This window comes from Capra hircus, chromosome 5, assembly GCF_001704415.2.
Source record: "Capra hircus breed San Clemente chromosome 5, ASM170441v1, whole genome shotgun sequence".
NCBI classification, from domain to species: Eukaryota; Metazoa; Chordata; class Mammalia; order Artiodactyla; family Bovidae; genus Capra; species Capra hircus.
Genome location: NC_030812.1, coordinates 115544985 through 115567031, shown reverse-complemented (window position 1 = coordinate 115567031; position 22047 = coordinate 115544985). Strand labels below are relative to the sequence as shown.

Genomic DNA, 22047 nt, shown 5'->3' with positions numbered 1-22047 from the left:
GGAAACCCCGACAAGGGGGCATGACACCTGGCCTTCAGAGGACTTCAGAGTGAGCATTCGTTTAGCTGAGGCTGTGGGGCGGCCCAGCTGATGTCACTGGACTTTGGGCTGTCTGGGGGACCCCGCCCGCCTGAGGCAGAGTCCAGTATCATGCCCAGCACATGGCCTTGGGGTTAGGAGAGCTGCCACCCACCCCTACAGTGGCTGAAACATGACACCTTGGCAACTGTGTTTTCTGCTCCTTCTCGGTTAACGGGCAGTTATTAGCTATTTGGGGTCGCAAAGAGTCAGATAGGACTGTGCGACTGAGCGACAACCACTTCCTACTTAGAGGCTCCAAATCTTTAATCACTGCCTAACACAGGTGCACGATGGACCAGCCGTGTAAACGACGACATCCCAAATGCCCCGACAACAGCAGTGTGAGCTGTGTGGATGTCAGCTGTGAAACGTGAAAGTATTTGCACCTGAGAATTAATGGAATGTGACGATCACGTGAAGTTGGGCCTCTCAAGCTGAGAAGGGTGGCCCTCTGGCGGCACCCGAGCTTGTTCACCCCCAGGTACCGAGGAAAGGGCAGCCCCTCCCCTCCCCTTGGTCTCCCTCCCAGTGGTGGGCTGAGGGCCTGGGAGCCAGAGAGGAAAAGTGCTTTGTTGGACCAGCTGGACGGAAACCAGAGTGTAGCTGCTCCAAGGAGCCTGGGGGAGCAGGCAGGGGCCAAGGCCCAGCTCACCCCTGCGCTGTAGGCAGGACGGCCAGAGCCCCTCTCTCCCACTCACCACCACGCCCCAGAAGACAGCCATGTGCGAGCTTTGCACCCGCATGACCGCTGCCCACAGGAGAGTCTCCATAAATACTCACTGAATGGATTCAACCCCAGATTTGGCTTTCCCCTGTGAAATGAGGAGCCAGACCAGACATCCGAGGACCCTAGTGGTGGATTAACGCCGCACTGGCCACTGGGATGGGGACGAGGGCGGAGGAGCGGACTGCCAGGACTCCCACGGGCTCGGCTCCACCGGCCCGAGGGAGCTCCGGGGGCAAGGGCTGTTTTAGGTCAGAGCGCGGGGAGCTAGCCGCTGGTCACTTGAACAGCTGCCCCAGGCAGGAACCCCGCCTTCCGAGCAGCCCCTCCTTTACCTGCAGCGCTTGACCTGCAGGTGCAGCAGCGCCGCCCAGGACGCGCTTTTCACTCTTGATCCACTGGGGTCGCCCTTCCAAACAATGACCTGGAAGTGCGGGACACCCCTCTGGGGTCAAAGGCCGCCTGGCTCCGCGCGGGGAGCCTTGGACGGGAGCCCCAGAGCAGGTCCACTTAGCAGCGTTCCTACTGTTTGCTGTGCGGCCACTGCAGAGACTGAGAAATTATCCATACACTTTAGCGGCTTTCGGGCCCGCTCATTTTCAACCAAGATCAAGTCAGAACGGCTGCAGGCCGGAAGTGCACCTCACAAGGAGCGCTCCTGCTCCAGCACCCCAGGGGTCAGTCCCCCACACACCACCCGTCACCCCAGTATTCACACGAGCCCCTCCTCCCCCGTGCTCCCTCCCCTCAGGTATAGTCTGTGGACCATCACATCGGGACCCCCCTGGCTGCTCACTGAAAGTGCAGATGACTAGGCTGCCCCGGACCTGGGGACTGGGACCTGGGGTCTGCACTTAACCAATTTTTCTTCATGCTAAATTTTGAAAACCACTTTGGTAGAAAGAATTAACGTTTCGAATAATATACATTGTGCATAGAGATCACTAATAAATGCAGCCATCTGTCTTTGAAAATTAGGATAATATTAAACATCAAGAGGTGGTTTAATCCATTTTCATTTACTTTACCATTTAACTTAAACTAGAATCTTTTTAACTTTTCATACAATCTTAACTTTAAAGATGGTCACTTGCTATTTTACATGCAGAAAATCCAGACTCATCTGGAGCGCACCCATTCTTCACTCTGCACCCAGCACGCAAGCTGGGCCGGGAGGACGGAGCCCGGTGGCCTGCAGTGGCCTCAGGTGGCCAAGCACCACCCTCAACCCCACAGCCTGCTCCAGGCGCGGTCACTTTACTTGCTTTCTGTTTTGTCTTACATCTTTTCCAGCACAGATTCTTCTAGTATTTACCTCTGACAGTTGCGTACCACTTTAGGACTGTTCCTGTAACTGGGTGAAGCGCAAAGAACTGCTTCACTCCACTCAGAACTTGAGGAGCGGAGACTCCGTGTTTTCCTTGTCAGCCTCCGGGCTCAGCAGGATCAGAGGGGAAGCCAAGTCTATGAGCTGCAGGAGAAAAGCCACACAGGTGAAGGGAGCGTCCGCGACCCTCTTCCCGGCCCACAGACCCCGAAGGACTGGCTCTCTGAAGCTGGGGCTGCCTGCGGCTGGTTCCCCACGGTTTGGCCAAAGTACTGGGTGAACCTGGCTCGGGCCCAGAGGAAAGGCACCTTGACCGCCACGCTGAAGCAGCTGGAAGGAGGCAGCGGCACCCAGAAGAGCTCTGAGTCCCTCTGGCGTTTCTGCTCCCTGTTAAGCGCTGGGGGCCGTGGCCCCAGAAGGGCTCCGTCAAGATGCCTCCTTGGCACGCACGCTGCTGAGGGTGAGGCGAGCCGAGCCACGCGGCCCTCGGAAGCCCCAACGGCCACTCTCCAGGGTCACCATGACGTGCCTGAGCATCAAGCCCAGCAGAGACCACCCGAGGCCAGAGCCAGCAGGCCCTGCACAGCTCACCTGTCCCACCTCGTCGGGGGGCTTGGCCACGGCCTTCCTGTTTGCCTCTGGGGTGTTTGCCAGGAGGTCGACGAGGGGCCCGCTTCCAGACCGCAGGGCCACGACTGCCTCAGGGCTCCCGCAGAAGTCAATGAGCGGGCGGCCATCTAGGGCGGTGTCGAGAGCCTCCCCGGCGAGGCTGAGCTGATCCAGTTTGAAATCCACGAGGAGAGCCTGGACAACACACTATAGTGAAGGGCCCTCCCAGCATCTTCCATCAGCCCTGGGGAAAGCAGGTGGGCTCTGCCTAGGCCCCGGGGGCTGCTGGTCTGGAGGCCTAAGAAAGGAGGCTGGGATGGCCCCGGCGGGCCGGGCTGTGGTGTGTGAGCACCTAGGACTCCCCTCCTGCCAGTGGTCAACATGGGAAGCCCCTCCCCTATGAATCCCCGGCCTGGCTTCCCACCCCTCCCATGAACCCCGGTGTCAGACACAGGGAGATGCAGCTTCTGTCTCCTCCAGGGGAGGAGGTCCCACGGCCTCCCGCCTCCCAGCCATGGCCCAGCTGACACCACAGGCCCGGGGCCACAGGCGATGTCCTCGGTCACCTGCAGGGCGCAGGACCGCATGCGTCGGCCCCGCCTGCACCCCTCACCTCACTGGGGGCTGCGGCTTCAGGGGACTGCTGTCCGTCCAGGGGAGGAGGTCCCACGGCCTCCCGCCTCCCAGCCGGGGCCCGGGGCCACAGGCGATGTCTTTGGTCACCCGCAGGGCCCAGGCCTGCACACGGCGGCCCCACCTGCGCCCTCACCTCACTGGGGGCTGCGGCTTCGGGGGGCTGCTCTCCGTCCAGGGTGACTTCTGTGGTGAAACTTTGTGAAAAAGTAAAATTGCTCTTTTCTGGAGAAAAGTCCAGTGCCTGTGGCACAGCAGACAGAGGTGAGCAGCTGCCGTCGGGGGACAAATCGGGGCGCCTGGATACAGGCTGGCCATCGCCCTCCCTGGCGGGCAAAGTTCTGCAGAGAGAACAGAGCATCCGTCAGGACGCTCCACACGGCGCTCTCGTCTGCCTGTGACCCGGGCGGACCATGGTGGGAGTGGAAGCGGCATCCGGTGCAGAGCGGACCCCCCAGCACACAGTCACTTGAGGTTTTACAAATTGGAGATGACTGCAGCCTTTAACTCTCACCTCAACATGGATTTTTTCTGGGGCTCAGAAGAGAGTCGCCGAGCAGATGCAGGCAGGGGAGAAGCCAGAAGCCTGGGCACAGTTGTGGGGGTTGCCAGAGGGAGGCTGGAGAGCCGGCGGCCAGCAGGCGTGGGCAGGGCTGACAGGCGCCTCGTGCTCACGGGGGTCCTCACGCTGCTGACAAGGCTCTGTGTGGCTGAGGACCACCTCATGGGAGTGCTGTGGGCCACCCTGGAAAGAGGAAAGCCTTCAGCAGAGATGACCCCAAACAAACACCCAACGGCTCAGCTGCACACCAACAGTAGAAGCCTGTGGCTTTAACGTGGAAGGCTCAGGCCAGTGAGGCCCGTTAGAGCCCTGGGTGGCGGGGGGCACGGCACCACCCCCCGGGAGCCCTGGGGTGGGCTTTGGTTCCTCAGTGGGCCCATGTGAGGTTCTGCTCTGGTTTGGCTGCACATTAGGGGCGGAACCAGGAGGCACTGCGTGGGAGTTCATGGGGCTCCGAGTCCCCTCCTCCTGGCACTCCTGTTTCCACGAGGGAGTCCAGGCCCAGGCAGCCCAGTGGGGTCATGCACTCTCCCTGTGAGCTCCCGCTCCGAGTTCAAGGCCCCTGAGCCGAGTGAGCACAGGCGAGTGGGCTGGGCGCCAGGTTCCCCACCCATCTCTCCTTCCCACCCTGACCGTCCGCTCTGGTCTTGCTCTGACCCCGCGTGCGTGGCGGGGAGGCGGCCCAGCATGGCTGGTGCTGGGAGGGGAGGCCTGGCCCAACCCCAGGAAGTGCCTGCCAAGTTCACGTACAAGCAGAGGCAGGCCCAGAGCCCTGGAGAGCCGGGAGAGGCCAGGCTGGCCCGGGGCAGAGCCGGGAGGAGGGCCCCAGCCCCGGGGCTTGTCCTGCCCGAATCACCCTGAGGGGTCCGAGGCCGCACTCCCACTCTGCTCAGGGGCACTGGCACCAGGACCCTGCCCTGGGTGCGGCATGCCCGAGGGTCGGGTGACCTCACTGCACCCCGTCCCCAGCTGATGGGCACAGGACTGAGGGGCTGGGTCCCTCCTCTGGGACAGCACTTGGAGCTGGGGAGGGCCAGGTGTGTGGACGGAGCTGCCCGTCCCCTTGGGTGGGATGCCCTCTGTGTGAAGGACCCCCGGGAGTGCGCACACGCATGGGGCGGGTGCTGTGTGTGCACACATGCCTGTGCGTTCTCTTACTGCTTGCCTGGTTCCATTCCCACGGGGCAGATGAGGGAATGAGGCCAGCAACCTTCCACAGGCCGCATGAGATGCTGACCAGGCAGCGGCAGCCCCGGGACCCAAACCCAAGCCTGAGCCAGGCCGGTGGTCTTCAGCTGCGGCACACGGGGGTCACCTGAGACCTGCAGGCCCTCGGCTCCACCCAGACCGACCGCGCGGAACCTCCGAGGAGGGTGGGTGGTCTGGTCTAGCCAGAGACCCGAACGGCAGGGCTGAGGACCGGCAGCCCTGCCCCAGGGGCCAGTCTGTGCCGCTGCCAACCTCAAGGGACACCATGGCGACTCAGGAGACCAGGCTCAGGCCAGGCCCGCGGGGCCAGGCTGGGGGGCCCCCACACGTCAGAGGACACGCTCTCAGAGGTCACCGGGGACGTGGCTTGTTCTCGTAAGAAGAGAGGAAGTAGACAGACTCGTACCTCCCCACCGATGTGCAGGACTGTGGCCGCTGTGCCCGACAGGACTTTGGCGTCGCACCGGCTGGGGGCTCACCTGAGATGAGAGAGGAAGTGAGCGGTCAGGCAGCCGGGAAACACCACCTTCACTGCACGGACAGCCTCCTCTAAGGGTCTCTCTCCTCCCAAGTTGCAGGGAAAACCTGCAGCCCCAGAGTGCAGGGGGACACGTCCCCCCTTCCTGGGGACGCACCCAGGGACCAGCAGGTGCAGAAGAGGAAGAGCTCTGGTCCCACCACTGCCTTCAGCCTGGCTGACCCCCCGATGGGGACGGAGCACTCGGCAGATGACCCTCTCAGAACTCCCATGAGCCCCCTGCGGCAGAGCTAACGGGGAGTTGGAGGAAGGTTCCAGGCGGGCCCCATGGAGCCTGCCACCACCTCTGCTCTTGGGAACTGGGATGGCCCAGGGTCATCACAAGACACAGCGGTATTTACGTGCCATCTGGCGGCTGACAAGGGTTTCATGTGATCTCACCTGGTCACGGGGCGAGGACAAGCGGGCTCAGAGGACCAAGCCCAGGGCCACGGTTCACGGGACCGAGTCCCAGACTCACCCGGGGCCAAGGCTCAGGTGCCAAGCCCCGGGTAGCAGCCCGCTGTCTTGGAGACCACGGGCAGAGGCCATGACAGCCCCAGAGGGAAAGGCAGCCCGGGTCCCCGAGGAACCGGGAGAGGCCCGGGCCAGGGTCCCCCATCTCAGAGCAGCCTACAGTGGCCCCCACGCGACAGGCCCGCTCCCTGCCCCGGTCCACGTCCCTGCGTCTCTTCACAGCAGGATCTCAGAGCGCCTCCTGGACACGCTCATACCCACCCCCCACCTCCTGTCCCCTGTAGAAGCTGATCTTATCAACACGCTGTAAAAGCCACCCCACCTCCAACCTGTTTCCTGAGGCGTTCACCTTCTGCCTCTACGGTACACACCTTGCGGCTTCTTCAGACATCTCAACGGAAGCCCGGCTCCCGCGGGGTCCCCACCCCAGCCCACGCGGCCGCCCGGCGCCCAGGGTTTCTTTTTTGGCAGCGGAGCGTCTAAGAACAGCACACAGCCCACCGCCCCGCAGCCCCCGCCCACCCCACCTCCAGGGCTGAGAACTGCTTCCGCCTTTTGCTGCCTTCTTATCGGGCGTCCTGTGATAAGACGTCCCTGCACACGGTTCAGGCCACCTCCTGAGGGAGCTGCGCTGACCAGCAAGCTGAGAGAACCTGTCTGTCTAAACTGTTCTCCAACTTCCTCTATTCATGCCATTAAGCACAAGCCGGAATCAAGACTGCCCGGAGAAATGTCAATAACCTCAGATATGCAGATGACACCACCCTGATGGCAGAAAGTGAAGAGGAACTCAAAAGCCTCTTGATGAAAGTGAAAGAGGAGAGTGAAAAGGTTGGCTTGAAGCTCAACATTCAGAAAACGAAGATCATGGCATCCAATCCCATCATTTCATGGCAAACAGATGGGTAAACAGTGGCTGACTTTATTTTGGGGGGCTCCAAAATCACTGCAGATGGTGACTACAGCCATGAAATTAAGATGCTTGCTCCTTGGAAGGAAAGTTATGACCAACCCAGACAGGATATTAAAAAGCAGAGACATTACTTTGCCAACAAAGGTCTGTCTAGTCAAGGCTATGGGTTTTCTAGTAGTCATGTATGGACGTGAAAGTTGGACTGTAAAGAAAGCTGAGCACAGAAGAATTGATGCTTTTGAACTGTGGTGTTGGGGCGGACTCTTGAGAGTCCCTTGGACTGCAAGGAGATCCAACCAGTCCATCCTAAAGGAGATCAGTTCATTGGAAGGACTGATGTTGAAGCTGAAACTCCAATACTTGGGCCACCTGATGCGAGGAGCTGACTCATTGGAAAAGACCCTGATGCTGGGAAAGATTGAAGGCAGGAGGAGAAGGGGACGACAGAGGATGGGATGGTTGGATGGTGTCACCTACTCAATGGACATGAGTTTGAGTAGACTCAGGGAGTTGGTGATGGACAGGGCGGCCTGGCGTGCTGCAGTCCATGATCTGACAGTGTACTTACCTGACTGCATTTCTTATCTTTCACTAGAAAAATGTAAGTTCCATCAGTAGGAGCTATCTTACCATGATGTCCCTTGTACCCAAGACTGCCGAACAATGGACAACACTCAACAGATGGCTCACTCCTTTTCGGGGAGCGGCGGGGGGGGGCGGCACGTGGCACGTGACAGTTCCCTGAGCAGGGATTAAGCCTGCACCACATGCTGTGGGAGCACAGAGGCTCAACCACTGGGCCAGGGAAGCCCCAGCGTGGCTCATTCTTCATGAGCAGGGGCTCCAGTGAGGTTTTCTGGTGCTAACAGCCACCTGAGTTGGCCAGCAAAGCTGACTTAAACATCCTGAAGCCGCTAGAGAGGAGGCCAGAACCACCCCGGCCTTTCATGCAGCCTCCTGCATGACACACATTCCTCGGATGAGCTCACCTTGACCAGACGCCGCACCTACCAGACACCACACGGGGCTTCCTGCCTGGTGGCCCCAGCAGGACGCTGTGGCAGGTGGGGAGAGCCCGAGGAGGCTGAAACTGGGAGCAGCAGAGGACGAGACAGGAGGGAGTCAGAGAAGAGAGGGCTAGAGAGAGAAGCTCCGGGAGCCCGAGAGGGACCCCAAGTCCTGGGTGTGCAGTGAGCAGCGGCGCGTGGGTCAAGAGCGAGCGCCGGGAATGCGGCCTCATCACAGGGCTGGGGGGCACACCCAGCAACTGGCCAGAGGGGACACGGCACAGGCAGGAGGGGCTCGGAAGGGCCGCACATTGGAAAGGCCGAGACCCCACCACCAGAGCTCTAAAGGCAGCCTTGAATGAATCAAGTTCTCCTGAAACCTAACTGCCTGTCAAAGCAAGGTTCAACTCCTTCAAGTCCAGACATGCAGAAAACTTATGATGTCTAACAGACAATAAAAAATCATTAGACATGTGAAGAAGCAGGAACACGTGACCATCACCAGGAAAAAAATTAGTCAATAGAAACAGGCCCAAAATGATACAGAGGATGGAATTAGAACAAAGAGACTTTAGAGCAACCACTGTAGATACGTTCAAGAATTCACAGGAAAACAGAAACACCATGAGGACAAAAAAAAGGGAAACTGTAAGGTCAGAAATGAAAATTTAGCTGAATGGACTAAGAGCAGGTTAGACTTACTGTGGAAAAAACAGACACGTGCGCGTGCAGACAGGCCAGCAGAAACGAGCCAAACGGAAGCACAGAGAATGGTGGGGACGGAGCTCGAGTGGCCAGGGGACGGAGCTCGAGTGACCCGGGGAGAGCACAAGAAGGCCTCTGACACGGCGACTGGAGTCCCAGGGCCGGGCGGGCAAGGAAGCGTGGTGAAGAGACAGTGGCTACAGTTTCCCAGACCCAATTTAAAATATCAACCCACAGAACAAAGGAGCTCAAGAATGCCCAAGCAGGGTAAACACAAAGGAAGCCACACAAAAATACGTTAGTAACCAAAACCCTGAAAGCAACAACAGAAAGTCTTAAGAGTTGCCATGGAACAACGATATGTTTACACAGAGGGGATTAATTCAAGAAATTCACCAACTAATCCAAACCTACAAAAATTAAAAGACATATAAAATGCTTTATAAGAAATGAAAGCAAACACCATCACCAAAACTGATAATTATCTGAACTTTAAATATAATTTGTTCACTATTTTAAAGACACGTTAAAGTTTATCTATGACTTACCAGTAGAAAACCTGGGAATTTTAAATTGATTCGTAGGGGTAGGCACAGCCTTTGTCTTGGAGTTTAGGCAGGAATCGCGCCTTCTTGTACTCCCGGTCTTATCCCTTTGAGAAGACTGTGACAAACCACAATGAGAGCTCGGCCCAGGGCCTCCCTGTTCCGGGGTCTGGGGCTGGGGGAGAGATGCTCTGGGAGGCCCCCTGGGCTGCTCCGCTGCCCACTCCGCAGCCCCTGGCCTCTGGCTTTGCCTGCAGGCCACGCCCCTGGGGCCCGCCTTCAGGGACGGCCGTGGCAGGGTGAGCCCCATTCTGCCTGTCTGGCTGGAGCTTGACCGGGCACTGTCCACAGAGATGGCTGGACGTTCACTTGGTTCAGCTGGAAGAGGAGACAGGAAAGCTGGTTGTCACTCAAGCTGATGCTGTGTTTAAACGATGGAGTTATTTAACACACACACACAAGATATGCTATCTTTAGCGTATCTACCTCAGAATGTGGAAAAGAAAGCAACTTATTTCTATCATGGTGATTTCCATATTAAAAAATATGACATAGGAACAATATTCTGCATGTCCACCAGGCAACATCCTCAAACACAAGGCAACCCAGGTCGCTCGTGGCTTAGCCGAGTGTGATCCAAGGCGCTGATTCTAGACACGATCGCCAAGACGTACAAGGATGCACGAACTCAAGCTCTCTTGTCCCCACTGACTATGTCGACAGCAGAGCCCTATCCCAGCAGAGCCGGTGAAGACGGACAGTCTGGTCAGATGCCCCACCTGGCCAATCAGGGGTGCGGGCAGGGAGACGCGGGGAGCAGAGGCTCCTTACTGGTCAGTTCCTTTCAGCCACAGGGAGGCTGGGTCCTGTCAGTTACCAGGACTACTTAAATGAGCTGGGTGAAAATACGCAGCTGCCAAATAGCGGACACAGAGGCCAACCTGGTGAAAGGTTCTTGAAGAGAAATTTAGGAGAAGGACTAAACCGCAGCCCACGTCAAACAGTGTGTAAGGCTCACAGTGCTCTCTCCCCGCCACACTGACGGTCAGATCCCCATCAGATCTGACCCTGGGGATTTTGCCACGGAAAACAGAGGAACACACACTCACCAGAAGGCCGCCCCCAGCCTGTCTCGATCTTTCCCAGAGGTAGGCTCAGAAATCATAGACAGAACTGGTGCTGATGCCTGAACCAACACAGCCAGACTCACGGCACCTAGCGTAGCAAAACTTCGTTTCCCTCAACATGCACCGCGCTCCAGACACGGGCCCGGTGGTCCTCAGGCTGACAGAGACACTGCGAGGGGGGGGCCAGGGCCGGGGCCGGCCCACCCCCCCCAGGTTTGTAAAGGTACAGATGCAACTTCAGTTCTCCAGACCACCCAGGCGGTCAGGGCCCCAGATCGGACCGGCCTCGCTCCAGAGGAGAGACTTCTCACGTCTGTGTACAAAACGCAGGCCGCGCTGCCCGGCTTAGAGCCTACCCAGCAAATCTGCTTTGAACAAGGTTTTAGTCCTTGACGGCAGGAGGCCGCGTGCCTTCCCACAGCCTCCTAGGGTTTCTCCCCTTTACCAGCAGATGGCACCCTCGGCTTGGAAAGACAGCAAAGTCGCCTGAGTTGAAACAGGTTTGAGCAGATTTAAACCAACACCCAGGCGTTACACTACCTGGAACAGCCCTACTTTAAGATCCTCCATTTGGTCACGGGAGGCTGGCCTCAGCGTCACGCTGGGCCCATGGCACCAGCAGGGCGCGCCCACCTTGTGACGGCTTGTGTTCAGTTGCGTCTGACCCAGCGACCTCACGGACACAGCCCGCAAGGCTCCTCTGTCCATGGGGCTTCCCAGGCCAGAACACTGGGGTGGGCTGCCACCTCCTTCTCCAGGGGGGCTTCCCGACCCAGGGGTCCAGCCCAAGGCTCTTGCATCTCCTGCCTTGGCAGGCGGGCTCTTTACCTACAGAGCCACCCGTGACGGCTCAACTCAGCCGAGACTGAGAGCGCCCGCGGACCGTGCCTCTCCACGGAGGAGGGGAGGCACCTTGAGGACGGAGGCCCCAGCAGTGTCCCCACCCCAGACCAGAGCAAGCCTTCCAGAGCCTGCGGCTGAGCTGAGTGGTTCTGGAAGTCTGGCAGGAGCACGGCGCTCAGGGCTGGCCTTACCTCTGCCGGTCACGGGAGAAGCACAGGCAGCGGAGCTCAGGCCCAAGACGGACCCTGACGAGGCCCTTCCTGCCAGGCCGCCAGCGCCCCCAGGAGGTTTCAGCATGGTTTTCTTCGGCCCGGACTGAAACAGAGACTTTGTTACCTACCCAAGACTTATTTCTGCAAAAGTTGGGGTTTTCAACAGTCTACAAGTTATCATCTCGAATCAGAGAAAGGCCGAGCAGTGCTCCCCGGTGTGGCCGCCAGGTTCCCTGTGGGAGGCGCACCGGGAGCCTGCTGACCGCGGGCGTGGGGCCTGGACCCCAGCCTGTGCACTGGATAGCTGCAGGGCCCAGTGTGGGCAAGCTTAGCAAGTACCACCAGGGACGCGGCACTTTCACAAGCACACAGAGCTCAGCGCTGGAAAACGAACGGCAAACACGAGGACGGTCGCCTCCACGCCCGGGAGGAGCTGTGGTTCTCAAAGCGGCGACAGCCCACTTCCTTGGTGCACCAGCCCCGGGAGGGAAGCAGGGCCATCTCTGCCATCAGACACCCGATGTCAGCTCAGGGGGGCCGACATTCCACGGTGCCCACAGCTCCCCGGGAGCAGTGGCCAGGCCCTCCCGTGTGCCAGGCCTCCGTGCCCTGCATTTCAGCACACCGCCCCTCCTGGATCCTGCCTTCAACCTCCTAAACCTTGATTTTGGTCCAGACGCATCCCACATCCCACATCCCACATCCCACATCCTCAAAGCTGCCCCTTACTCCCTGTGCTCACAGGCCAATCCCCACCCTTGCCCCAGCCCCGGCCAACCCACCTTGTTTGGAACAGGGAGCGACCGCTTGCCTGGGACCAAGTGGCTTCCAGCGGCTATACCGGCGGCGTCCCGGGTGGTGCTGAGCTTGTCCGGGGGCATGCTGCTGTGGGCGTCCTTTTCGTTTTGGACTTTCATCCTGGGAGGACTAGCTGGTTTCTGTCTCGTGGGCTGAAAATTGTAAATTGAAATGTGAGGACTGTCTAGTCTTCCACAATGTAGAGACACACGAAGGCTTCAATTAGAGGGCAGACACCATCCATCTTCCCAACATGCAGTCCTCAATCCATCAATCGGAGAGAAAAGAATACAGCGGTTCACTTCCTCCGCCAAATTACCAGAGAAGAATGATGATGGAGCCTGCTTCCTCATTAGAAACAGGGTAAAATAATACCACGACAGACCATTGATAGGAGAGAACTCCTCCAGGGCTCGTCCTCAGTCAGGATTCTTATTTAAGGGTGATAATGAGGAAACTGGGTCTAGCTACACAAATTTTAAAATGCCGCACGGAAAGGAATCATTCATTAAATGGCCATGCCCTGTACCAGAGGAGCTGCTCAGCTCCAATAAATCTTCACCTAATACTCAAGGCCATTTTTCTTCAGCGAGCAGAGCCCAACAAAGAATAAATTCCTCACTTTTAGGTATAAGGGCATTCGTGGAAGTGATTCATGCTTCCATAAATAACCCCTCATACTAAGAAGAGTTCATAAGAAGCAAAAGAAGCTCATAAAGCAGTAACCTTCTTTCCCCCTTACATCATTCTTCACATTGAGACATGCTTCTCCTAAGTGAGGGCCCACCGTTTACATCACCTTCTACACGGGGACATGCCTCTCTAAGTGAGGGCCCACCGTTTTAAAGCGTGCACGTCAGTGGTTTTCGGCATCCTGTCACAGGGTCACTTGACGACGTTTTTGTTGCCCCTAAAAGCCACTCCTGGCCGTCAGCACTCCTGGCACCTCCCAGCCGGCTGACCATGGACCCACTGTCTCCTGAGCAAGCCACGACTCGCCTGCTACGGTCACTTCCTGTAAATGAGACTGTACGTGGGACCTTCTGCGCCTGGCTTCTTCCTGACCATGTTCCCCAGGGTCACCCCCGTTTTCCGTGTGTCAGTCCAGCATTTCTTCACGGGCCAAAAGTACCCCACTGCACACACAGACCGCATTCCCCTCACCCAGTCATCGGCTGGTGGGCATCGCGATTGTTCCTGCTTTTCGGTTTTTATGAATGAAGCTGCTTTCAACACTGCTACACGGTCTCTGTGTGGACACATGCTTTCAGTTTTCTTGGGAATGTGCCCAAGTGGAACATGTGGAATTGCTGGATCACGTGATAATCCCGAGTTTAACTTTTCCAGGAACCGCCCAACTGTTTTTCCACAGAGGCTGCACCACTGCACGGCCCTATGGGCAATGCACGGGGATGCAATTTCTCCACGTCCTCATCAACACTTACTTTGTTTTTTTAATTCTCACTACAGCCATCCTGGGCTTTCCTCATAGCTCAGTTGGTAATCATCTGCCTGCAATGCAGGAGACCCTGGTTTGATTCCTGGGTCAGGGAGATCCCCTAGAGAAGGAAATGGCAACCCACTCCAGTAGTCTTGCCTGGAGAATCCCATGGACAGAGGAGCCTGGTGGGCCACAGTCCATGGGATCGCAGAGAGTCAGACACGACTTAGCAACCACACCACCACCACAGTCATCCTAGCAGGTGTCTTGAAAAGACACATCTAGATGGTTCAATCAAGAGGTCCAGCCTTGTCTACAAGCAATCCTCACAGGTGACGGTGTGTCAGAGTCACTTTGCATAGAAACAACATGGGAAGTAACGGGGGTCCCTGGGTGAGCTCAAACAGCTCAATAGTCCAGCTAACCCCTCACTGACCAAAACTCAGCTCTCTGGCAAAAGAGTGCTTCTTACGACCCAGAAAATTAAAGGATCCAGAATAGTCATGGGCTTCCCTGGCGGCTCAGACAGTAAAGAATCTGCCTGCAATGCAGGAGGCCTGGGTCCGATCCCCTGGTTAGGAAGATCCCCTGGAGGAGGGCACGGCCACTCACTCCAGTATTCTTGCCTGGAGAATCCCATGGACAGAGGAGCCTGGCGGGCTACAGTCCACAGGGTTGCGAAGAGCTGGACACGACTGGGTGGCTAAGCACAGAACAGCTGAAATTACATCACAGCCCAGGCCCTGAGTCTATGTGTTACCCACACAAATCCGGGCCCAAGTCCGGTGTCGCACGTGGACCCACGCTGCTTTCATTCTGGAAAAGTCACTTCAGAAATTTACACCTAAATATCTCCAGGAAGAGGCATCTGCAAGACTACAGGACAGCTTCAGCCCTGGAGAAGCAGAGGCTACGCAGCCCCTCGAAGGGTCTCTGTGCAGACCCACGCCCAGCCTGGTTCAGGTCTGGGCTCTGCTAGCAGGCAGTTGTGGGCTCAGGAGCCACGCAGGGATCTTCTTTGCCTGTGCTGAGTGTTTTGCATGGACCTAACCCTGCTGACAGCCCCGCGAAGCAACGCTCCTCTCTAACTGGCTGGGAGTGCTGAAGCCGGTGGCTAGGGCCGCAGAGCTGGGGACGGCGCAGGGCAGGCTCCCAGCTCTCCCTCGCCGCCCCTGTGCTACCGCCCCTCCCTGAGCTCAGAGTCAGAAGAGGCAAACCCAGGTGACGGCCGCAGTCTGACCCTTACCCTGCTACCCACAAGCCGCTAGGACTCCCATCTTCCTGGAGCTGGCTAACAGCACCCCAAAGGCACACGTGTCCCCCACCACATGCTAGAGCAGCACCTCCACTCATGTCTGGGAGGAAGGCAATCTAAACACAGTCATGGCTCAGAGGGAGACTCACGGCCACCCAGAAGGGGGATCTGGGGAAGAAACTGCTGTTAACGCACCCAAAATCCCTACCGGGAGCGGGGAGCGGGCAGGTAGGCGAGAGGGAATGTCCAGTGCTGTCACAAAACGGAAGGGAAGACCTCAAACGGAATGGAGGATGAGGTGTCCTTGAGTCACCGAGATAGGGACCCAGCCCTGCCTGTGCCGCCCTGCCCGGCTCCCCACGCCACGGACACAGCGCCTTCTGAGCGTCCCATGCCAGCATCTCTGAGCCCTCCCTCCAAGTAAGACATCCCCAGGCTCCCCCACAGTGGTCTGTTCCCGGGCATAAACCTGGAGGGCTCAGAAGCAAGGCAGCATCTGGCCCCCAGATAAAAGTGCTGGGGAGGCTACCTTCTCCACGGTCGAGTGAAGGCTCTTTCCTCGAAGGGACGAGGTTCGGGGCGGCAGCAACTTGCTGGTGACCTTCTTCGGAGCCCCGGCCTGGTTCGGAGGCTGAGCAGCACTGGACTCTGCTGGCAGGGAAGGGCATGAGGTGGGCAGCGGCCCCGAGGTCTCGGGGCAGCTGGTCTGGGCAGGAGCGGCCGGTGGGGCTGCGCTAGAGGCGGGCTGAGTGCCCCGGAGCAGCGGTGCCCTCCAGAGGTCATCCGACAGGCAGTATGTCTCCCGCTTAAGTGACTTGGGGCTTTTCTTCGCTTCATTTTCTCTATCGAAGAGGTTTATTTTGAGTTTAGACTCCTGTATGAACCCTTCCACTCCCTGGCTCCCGGGGTCTGCGGGCTGGGCAGCCGGGGCCGCCTTGGTTCTGCCGTTGCTTTGTATCTGGAAGGCCAGTAAGTGAGCTTCTTTATAAACTTCCACAAACTTTTCCCCCGTAAGCGGACTCCAGGTGAAGTGTCTTTCAGAAGCTGGCAAAGGAGGTTCTTCGGGAAGCTGATTATTTAATTCTAAGCTGGCAGCAATACACCTTTCTTTATGGCCAACTGGTCCAAAAAAGACTTCATCCTCTTCATTGGCACTATGTTAAAAGAAAAGGATTAGTAACAACACTGGCATCACGCGAAAGGCTTGACTGAACGTGGTTACACCAAGGCAAGGGGAGAAAACTCATTTTTTTTACCTTGAAGAAGACAACGAAAGGTCGAAGTCAAACTTTTCATCAGCCAACAGAAGAATGTCTGGGGAGGAAAAAGTCAGCCGTTACCTTAGGGGTGGGCTGATAATGGGCAAACATCACCAGTCTCCACAGCGATCAAAACTCTTTTCAAGTTTAACTTCTCCAATGTGACAGCAGTGTTTTAATAATCACATTTTCTCAAAGAGCTCTAGATTATCTTAATTTTTCCTTTAAAAAAAAACAAACAGCATCAGCCATTCTGTGTTCGCTAAGCTGCCATCAAAGCCCAAGTCCTTGTTTTTAAGTCCTTATATTAAAGACATGTTCTAAAATGCATTCACTCAATCATTTGATTAGCTTTGCAAGACGCAGTCAGTCATTTTCTGGTACAGAACATTTTCAAAAGACCACCTGCCTCAGCTCCCGCACTCCACAGTCACAGACTACAGCTAGTCCTCTTTCAAAAGCCAATTCAGCGCCCCTCACAGGCACAAGAGGGGCCCCATGGACACCTGAGGACCATCACCTCTCCCTGGAGCCCGTCCTGAATGCTGGATAAAGTGCCGCTGACATCCTGTGTGCACAGGGCTCAGCCCCTGGGCGAGGGCACCCCTCGGCTGGGGCCACCGCTCCCTACCCCAGCTCCACACCCTGCTCTAGGTCCACCTCCCTTAGGGCTTCGTGGGGCTCCCCCAGGCCCGGACCTACGTCTGCCTGAGCATCACCATCCTGTAAGTAAGTGTCTCTCGACCTTCTGTGGCCCCACCTAGCCTGGAAGCTCCTCCGAAACAGTAAATGTCTAGTACTCTCCCGAACTCCACCTCACAGTCTGGACACTTAGCAAATATTTCTCAAAAAGCAATGAACTGGGGATTCCCTGGTGGCCCAGTGGTTAAAAATCTGCCTTAACCAACACCAGGCAACACTGACCAACAAGTGAACAAAAGCAAAGAATTTGGAGGTTAAAACTGCCACCATGCACAGACGCTCTGATTACATACAAGAAATAGCAAGAAAATCAGCCAAAACTACTATAAATTGTGAAAGAATAAAAGCAAATGTCTGAAGACAAAATTATTACAGGACAAATCAACAGCTTTCGTATCTAAAAAGAGCAGAAGATATAATGGAAGAAAAGACTTTATATACTACACACCAAAGAATGCAAAACGCCTGTGAGTTAACAAGAACTATGCAAGGTGGATATAAAGAAAGTTTAGCGCGTCATAAAAGTAACATATCGAACAAAAGGGGGAAATGCATTATTCAACGAACGGTATTGAGATAAACTGGATAGTCCTCTGAGAGGGAGAAATATATGCACCTGAAGTTTGATCCATAGCTCGTAGACTATACCAGGACAGATCCCCAAAAGGTCCAAGACTTAACTGGAAAAAACGAAACCCAAAAGGAACAAGAAACCACGGGGAAATCGCTGTACAGCCTGGAGCGCGGAGGTCTAACTCTGACACCACGGGGAAATCTCTGTATAGCCTGGAGTGCAGAGGTCTAACTCTGACACCGTGCTGGAAGCCATAAAGCAACAGGTTGATAGCCCAATATATTAAAGATGTAACGTCTCACGTGACAAAAACCACCGCAAGCAGAGCTGGCAGGAATAGCAGACAGGGAAGAGAACACGGGCGGTCCCATCGCGAGGGCTGCTGGCAAGCGCCCCCAGACCGCAGGTGAGCGCCGGACACGCGGGAAGAGCAGGCAAAGGACAGGAGCAGAGCGAGGCACGGGGGCGAAAGGGGACGTTCTGAAACGCACGACCGGAAGCTCAGTCGCACTCAAAAGCAAGAGCCATGAAAAATTCAGAGACGGCCACGACTCCAGTTTTCACTGGTAAGACTGTTGAAAATCTAAGTTTGATTTGTAAGTTACTACAGCTCTACGGAGGGTAGCCTGACAGTACCTACCAAGAAAGAAACGCACACACCCCGACGGGAAGCCTACTGCTGCTGTCAAATACCCCACCTGGTTTACTGCAGCAGCACTTGCAACGGCGAGACACCAGCCACAAAGCCAAGTTCCCGGATGGCAGATAAGCTCACAGCACAGCCCCACAGTGGAATGCAAGACGACCTGGGCTCGGAGAAGAGCAGTAACACTTCCTATATTGATACACAGAGCTCATCAAGATAAATTAGAGGCAAAACCCAAGATGGTGCGCAGGGTTCTACCTGCTATAGAAGAGGGGGGCTGGACTGACACGTGCGCAAGTCAGGTCTGGACTGCCCAGGAGGCCGAGGTCAGTGGCCTCTGGAGGTGGTAACTGGGCAGTGGAGGGGCAGAAAGGAGGAGGAGATGGACTCCTCACTTTCCAATGTGCCTAAAACCTAGGGAGTCAGTTTCATGGGTCACTACCAGAAAATTCCAAACATCTGCTGTAGGGAAAGGAATCCTGGGCCAGGAGTCAGGGGAAAAGCCTTCCACGCCAGGCTCCGCCACTGGCTCAGGGTGACCTGGGCTAGCTGCCCCCTCCATCCACTCTGCAGATGTGGGCTGCGTCCTCCGCTAGGTGCTCCTCGGGGGCACACTGTCCAGCGGGCACACACCTTGGAAGGCGGCGTGGGGAGGGGCCACCGGGAAGTGGGGACATCTCTGAGGCCAGTGGCTGGAGGAGGTGGAGACACAGGTCAGGTCAGATCCTAGGTGGCATCCAAGCCATGACAAGCTTTTAATTTATTCAGAGTGCAACGGGAGCTGTCGAAGGGTTTTAAGCAGAAGAGTGTTGTGCTCTAACTTTTGTTTTCAAAAGGCCACCCTGGTGGATGTGCTATAAAAGAAGCAGGCGGTATCTACTGAAATTACAGTGCACACATTGGCTAAAGTGCAAAATATACATGTAGGTGGCGGCAAGTTAATGTGGCTGAGACCAAGGTGGTGGCATTCGGGTGGAGCTGGAAAGAGGTAGATGGATCCAAAATATACCGTGGAAATGACAGTAACTGATGACTGAACAAATGCTTCACAACTTTCTCAGCTAGGTCAATGGACAGGCAATCGACTTCTATTACAGAGACAGCAGAGAAGGAAACGGCAACCCACTCCAGAATTCTTGCCTGGAGAATTCCATGGACAGAGGAGCCTGGTGGTCACAGTCCATGGGGTCACAAAGAGTCAAACAGGACTGAGTGATAACTTTCTTTTCACTTTTCACAAAGACAAAGAACCAGCCAAAAATGGGGTGGGAGGTGGGACCCGCTGAGTAAGAGGTGGGAGACATTCACGTGAAGACGGCAGCCAGCTAGGTGGATGCAAAGCCCAGAACTCAGAGGAGAGACTGCACCCCAGACAAAATGTGGGCACCACCAGAAGATGGAAGGGTTAAAGGACTGTCTGAGAACCTGCAGGAGGGGAGGGGGAGTTCAGAGAGACCCCAGACCAGGTCTTGGGGAATTCGGCTTCAGAAGGTGGGACAGAATGAGAAGTCTGCAAACAGCTGGAGATATACCGGCCAGAGTGGACAGAAGGAAAAGCAACAAGCCAAGCTGGCCAAGTTTCCTGTAGGAGAAAAGGTCAAAAGTCACTGGAAGAACAGAAAAAATGACTGCGGATTTCGCAACACGGATGTGCTCAGTGACGGACAAAGGCAGTCTGGGTGAAGTGAGAGGGCAGAGAGGGTTCAGAGGGGTTGAAGGTTGTGGAAAAGAGCAGCGAAACAAGTGGGGAAAGTTCTTGCTCTGAAGTCTGGCTCTGAATGAGGCACACCGCAGCAGAGAGGGCGTGGAGCACGTGAGGGCAAGTCGGACAACGGGACCTATTTATACATCAGTGATGAGCGTGATGAGCATGAAGAACAGACAAGAAAAGATATAAAGATATAAAGGAGGGTGACACACAGAAGTCCTCAGGGAGCAGCAACAGGGGTTCAGCTGCATGCAGAAGGCCTGGAAAGGGAGGGCATACACGCGAGGGTGGAGGTCAGGCTGCGGCAGCAAACCCTGTTCTAGACCCGAGGAAGCGGCGCTGATGACTAGCAGTCTTGTGGCTGTTTCTGCAGAAGGGGGGTATTAAGGAGAAACTGGGGTACTCAGTCTCCCTGACTCGCACACATGTCATGAAGACAAAGGCTATAAAGATGTCCCCACGCTTCAGCAGAAAAAGAGGGCCCGTAACTCCTTTTGTGAGGCTGTGCTCTCACTTCCACATTCACAGCAGACAGGAACAGAACAAGACAGCAAGGCTACAGGCCAGGCTGACTGGCCCGATGTGCTGGTAAAGATCCTGGACAAGTCTCAGCAAACGGACACCAGCAACCAGCCAAGAGGCAACATCAGCTCCACAGACCTGAGTGCCTACGGAGTATGTCAGCCCCTTGGGACACTGAAGTATATAGGATGGAGAAGAATCCCTGCTCCCCGAGAAGTCACAACTGGGGGGTAAAGGGAATGTAGAAAACCCGGAAAAGAAAGAAGTCAGAGGAATGCAAAAACTCCGGGGAGACAGGGAGTTTACCGGGGCGCAGAGAGCGGGGTGAGTACCGAATAAATAAACAAGCAAGTTCTCACAGGAGCATTAAATCGACCTGCGTGTTCCCTGAGCCCCCCAGACCGACAGAGCTGCGGAGACAAGGACGTACCTTCCTTCTTGGGAGCCTCCATCTCCGCTTCTTGGGGGGGCCAGGCAGGCTGAAGGCACGTCGCTTCCTCCTTCCCCGGCCAGGGCTGTCAGAGGTCACAGCAAGAAGCAAGAGACAGAAGCGGGGCGGGTGTCGGAGCCGGGGTTCCCCTAGCCCCCCAGGGAAGCCCTCACCGTGCGGGCCACTGCAGCACCGGCTGGACAGAGAGGGCTGGTTAGGGAGAGACCGCGAGGCCGGCAGAGGCCACCGCGGCCGCAGCCCAAGACCCTCCGCCCCGGGGCCCGCTCGCCTCTGGGCCGGCGCCATCCGAGGCACCCCGAACCGGGGCCCCGGATCCGGACAAACAGACCTCCCCGGCTGGGCTTCAAGCCTGGGGTCTTCGGCTTGAAGACCTCCTTCAGCCTCGCCGGAGCGCGCCAGGGGGGCCCCGCCGCCCCCGACCTGGCCCGACCCCCGCGCCCCGAGGACCGCTGACCGCCCCCCCTACACAGAGCCGCACCCGAGTCGCCCGGCGACCCCCTTACCCCAGAGCCGCCGCCACATCCCAGCCGATGCGCCTGCGCCCTGGGTTTAAACGGGGCGCGCAGGAAGCGCTGCGGGCTGCTGATTGGCCGGTTTGAAAGGCCGCGGGGCCCGGTGCATCCTGGGGGTTGTAGTGAGAGCCGCAAGGGGGGCAAAAAAAAAAAAAAAAAAAAAAAAAGAGGGTGGCGCGCTTGCGCACTGCCGTAGCTCGCTGCGCGTGCCCGAGGTCCGGCCAGAGCCGGGCCGCGCTGGGCTGGGAGCCTTAGGGCTCGCCTGGTGTCTCCGTAGGCTCGGCATCAGGACAGCTATGTGTCGCAGGGGACATGGTTACGACACCAGATCTCCATCCTTAAGTGAAGATCCAGCCCCTATTGTAGGAAATAGGTGCGTATGCCCGCTTCGTAGAGCTCTGCGGGTTCCTTCTGGGGGCAAGAGAACCCCGTCCCTGCCCGCGGAGCGCCCGGTGACTCTGGGTGACCAGGCAACCCAGTTTATGCCCCTGGAGCACCCTGACACCTCGTTTCTATTTAGAGGCTCCCTCTGCAGCCTTCAGCCTCGCTCTTTGCGGTCCCCTTCACTTCTGACGTGCTGGGTACGCACCCCTCGACCCTCCTGAGCTTCTGTCCACCGGCTCCCTTCTGAGTTCCATCACCTGTTCAGGAGCCTACTTAACTGCAGAAGAGAGATGGGGCCAGACAG

At 56.8% G+C, this 22047-nt stretch overlaps 1 protein-coding gene across 2 annotated transcripts; it reads right to left on the bottom strand.

Moving 5' to 3' along the window:
* GTSE1 (G2 and S-phase expressed 1) lies at window positions 1791-21421 on the bottom strand. 2 transcript variants are annotated; one of them, XM_018048913.1, is made up of 12 exons: window positions 21351-21421; window positions 20827-21022; window positions 16242-16299; window positions 15515-16139; window positions 12274-12441; window positions 11471-11594; window positions 9313-9687; window positions 5552-5624; window positions 3889-4119; window positions 3511-3715; window positions 2724-2936; window positions 1791-2276 (listed from the first exon to the last, which is right to left on the bottom strand). In XM_018048913.1, exons 2-12 carry the CDS (start codon window positions 20846-20848, stop codon window positions 2193-2195), a joined length of 2178 nt encoding a protein of 725 aa, XP_017904402.1. In that variant the 5' UTR covers window positions 20849-21022; window positions 21351-21421; the 3' UTR covers window positions 1791-2192. The 2 variants fall into 2 exon arrangements, with proteins under 2 accessions (XP_017904402.1, XP_017904403.1); XM_018048914.1 differs by having other exon boundaries at window positions 20827-20911; window positions 21351-21385.

What these genes read in the sequence shown, in the direction of transcription:
- GTSE1 (XM_018048913.1), bottom strand. Translation starts at nt 20,848, where the DNA reads ATGGAGGCTCCCAAGAAGGAAG. An exon ending in TTCTCCCGTGACCGGCAGAG is followed by an intron (nt 9,688 to 11,470) that starts GTAAGGCCAGCC and finishes CTCCTCTTCCAG; the next exon opens with CTGAACCAAGTGAACGTCCA. An exon ending in CCCCCGACGAGGTGGGACAG is followed by an intron (nt 2,277 to 2,723) that starts GTGAGCTGTGCA and finishes TTTCTCCTGCAG; the next exon opens with CTCATAGACTTGGCTTCCCC.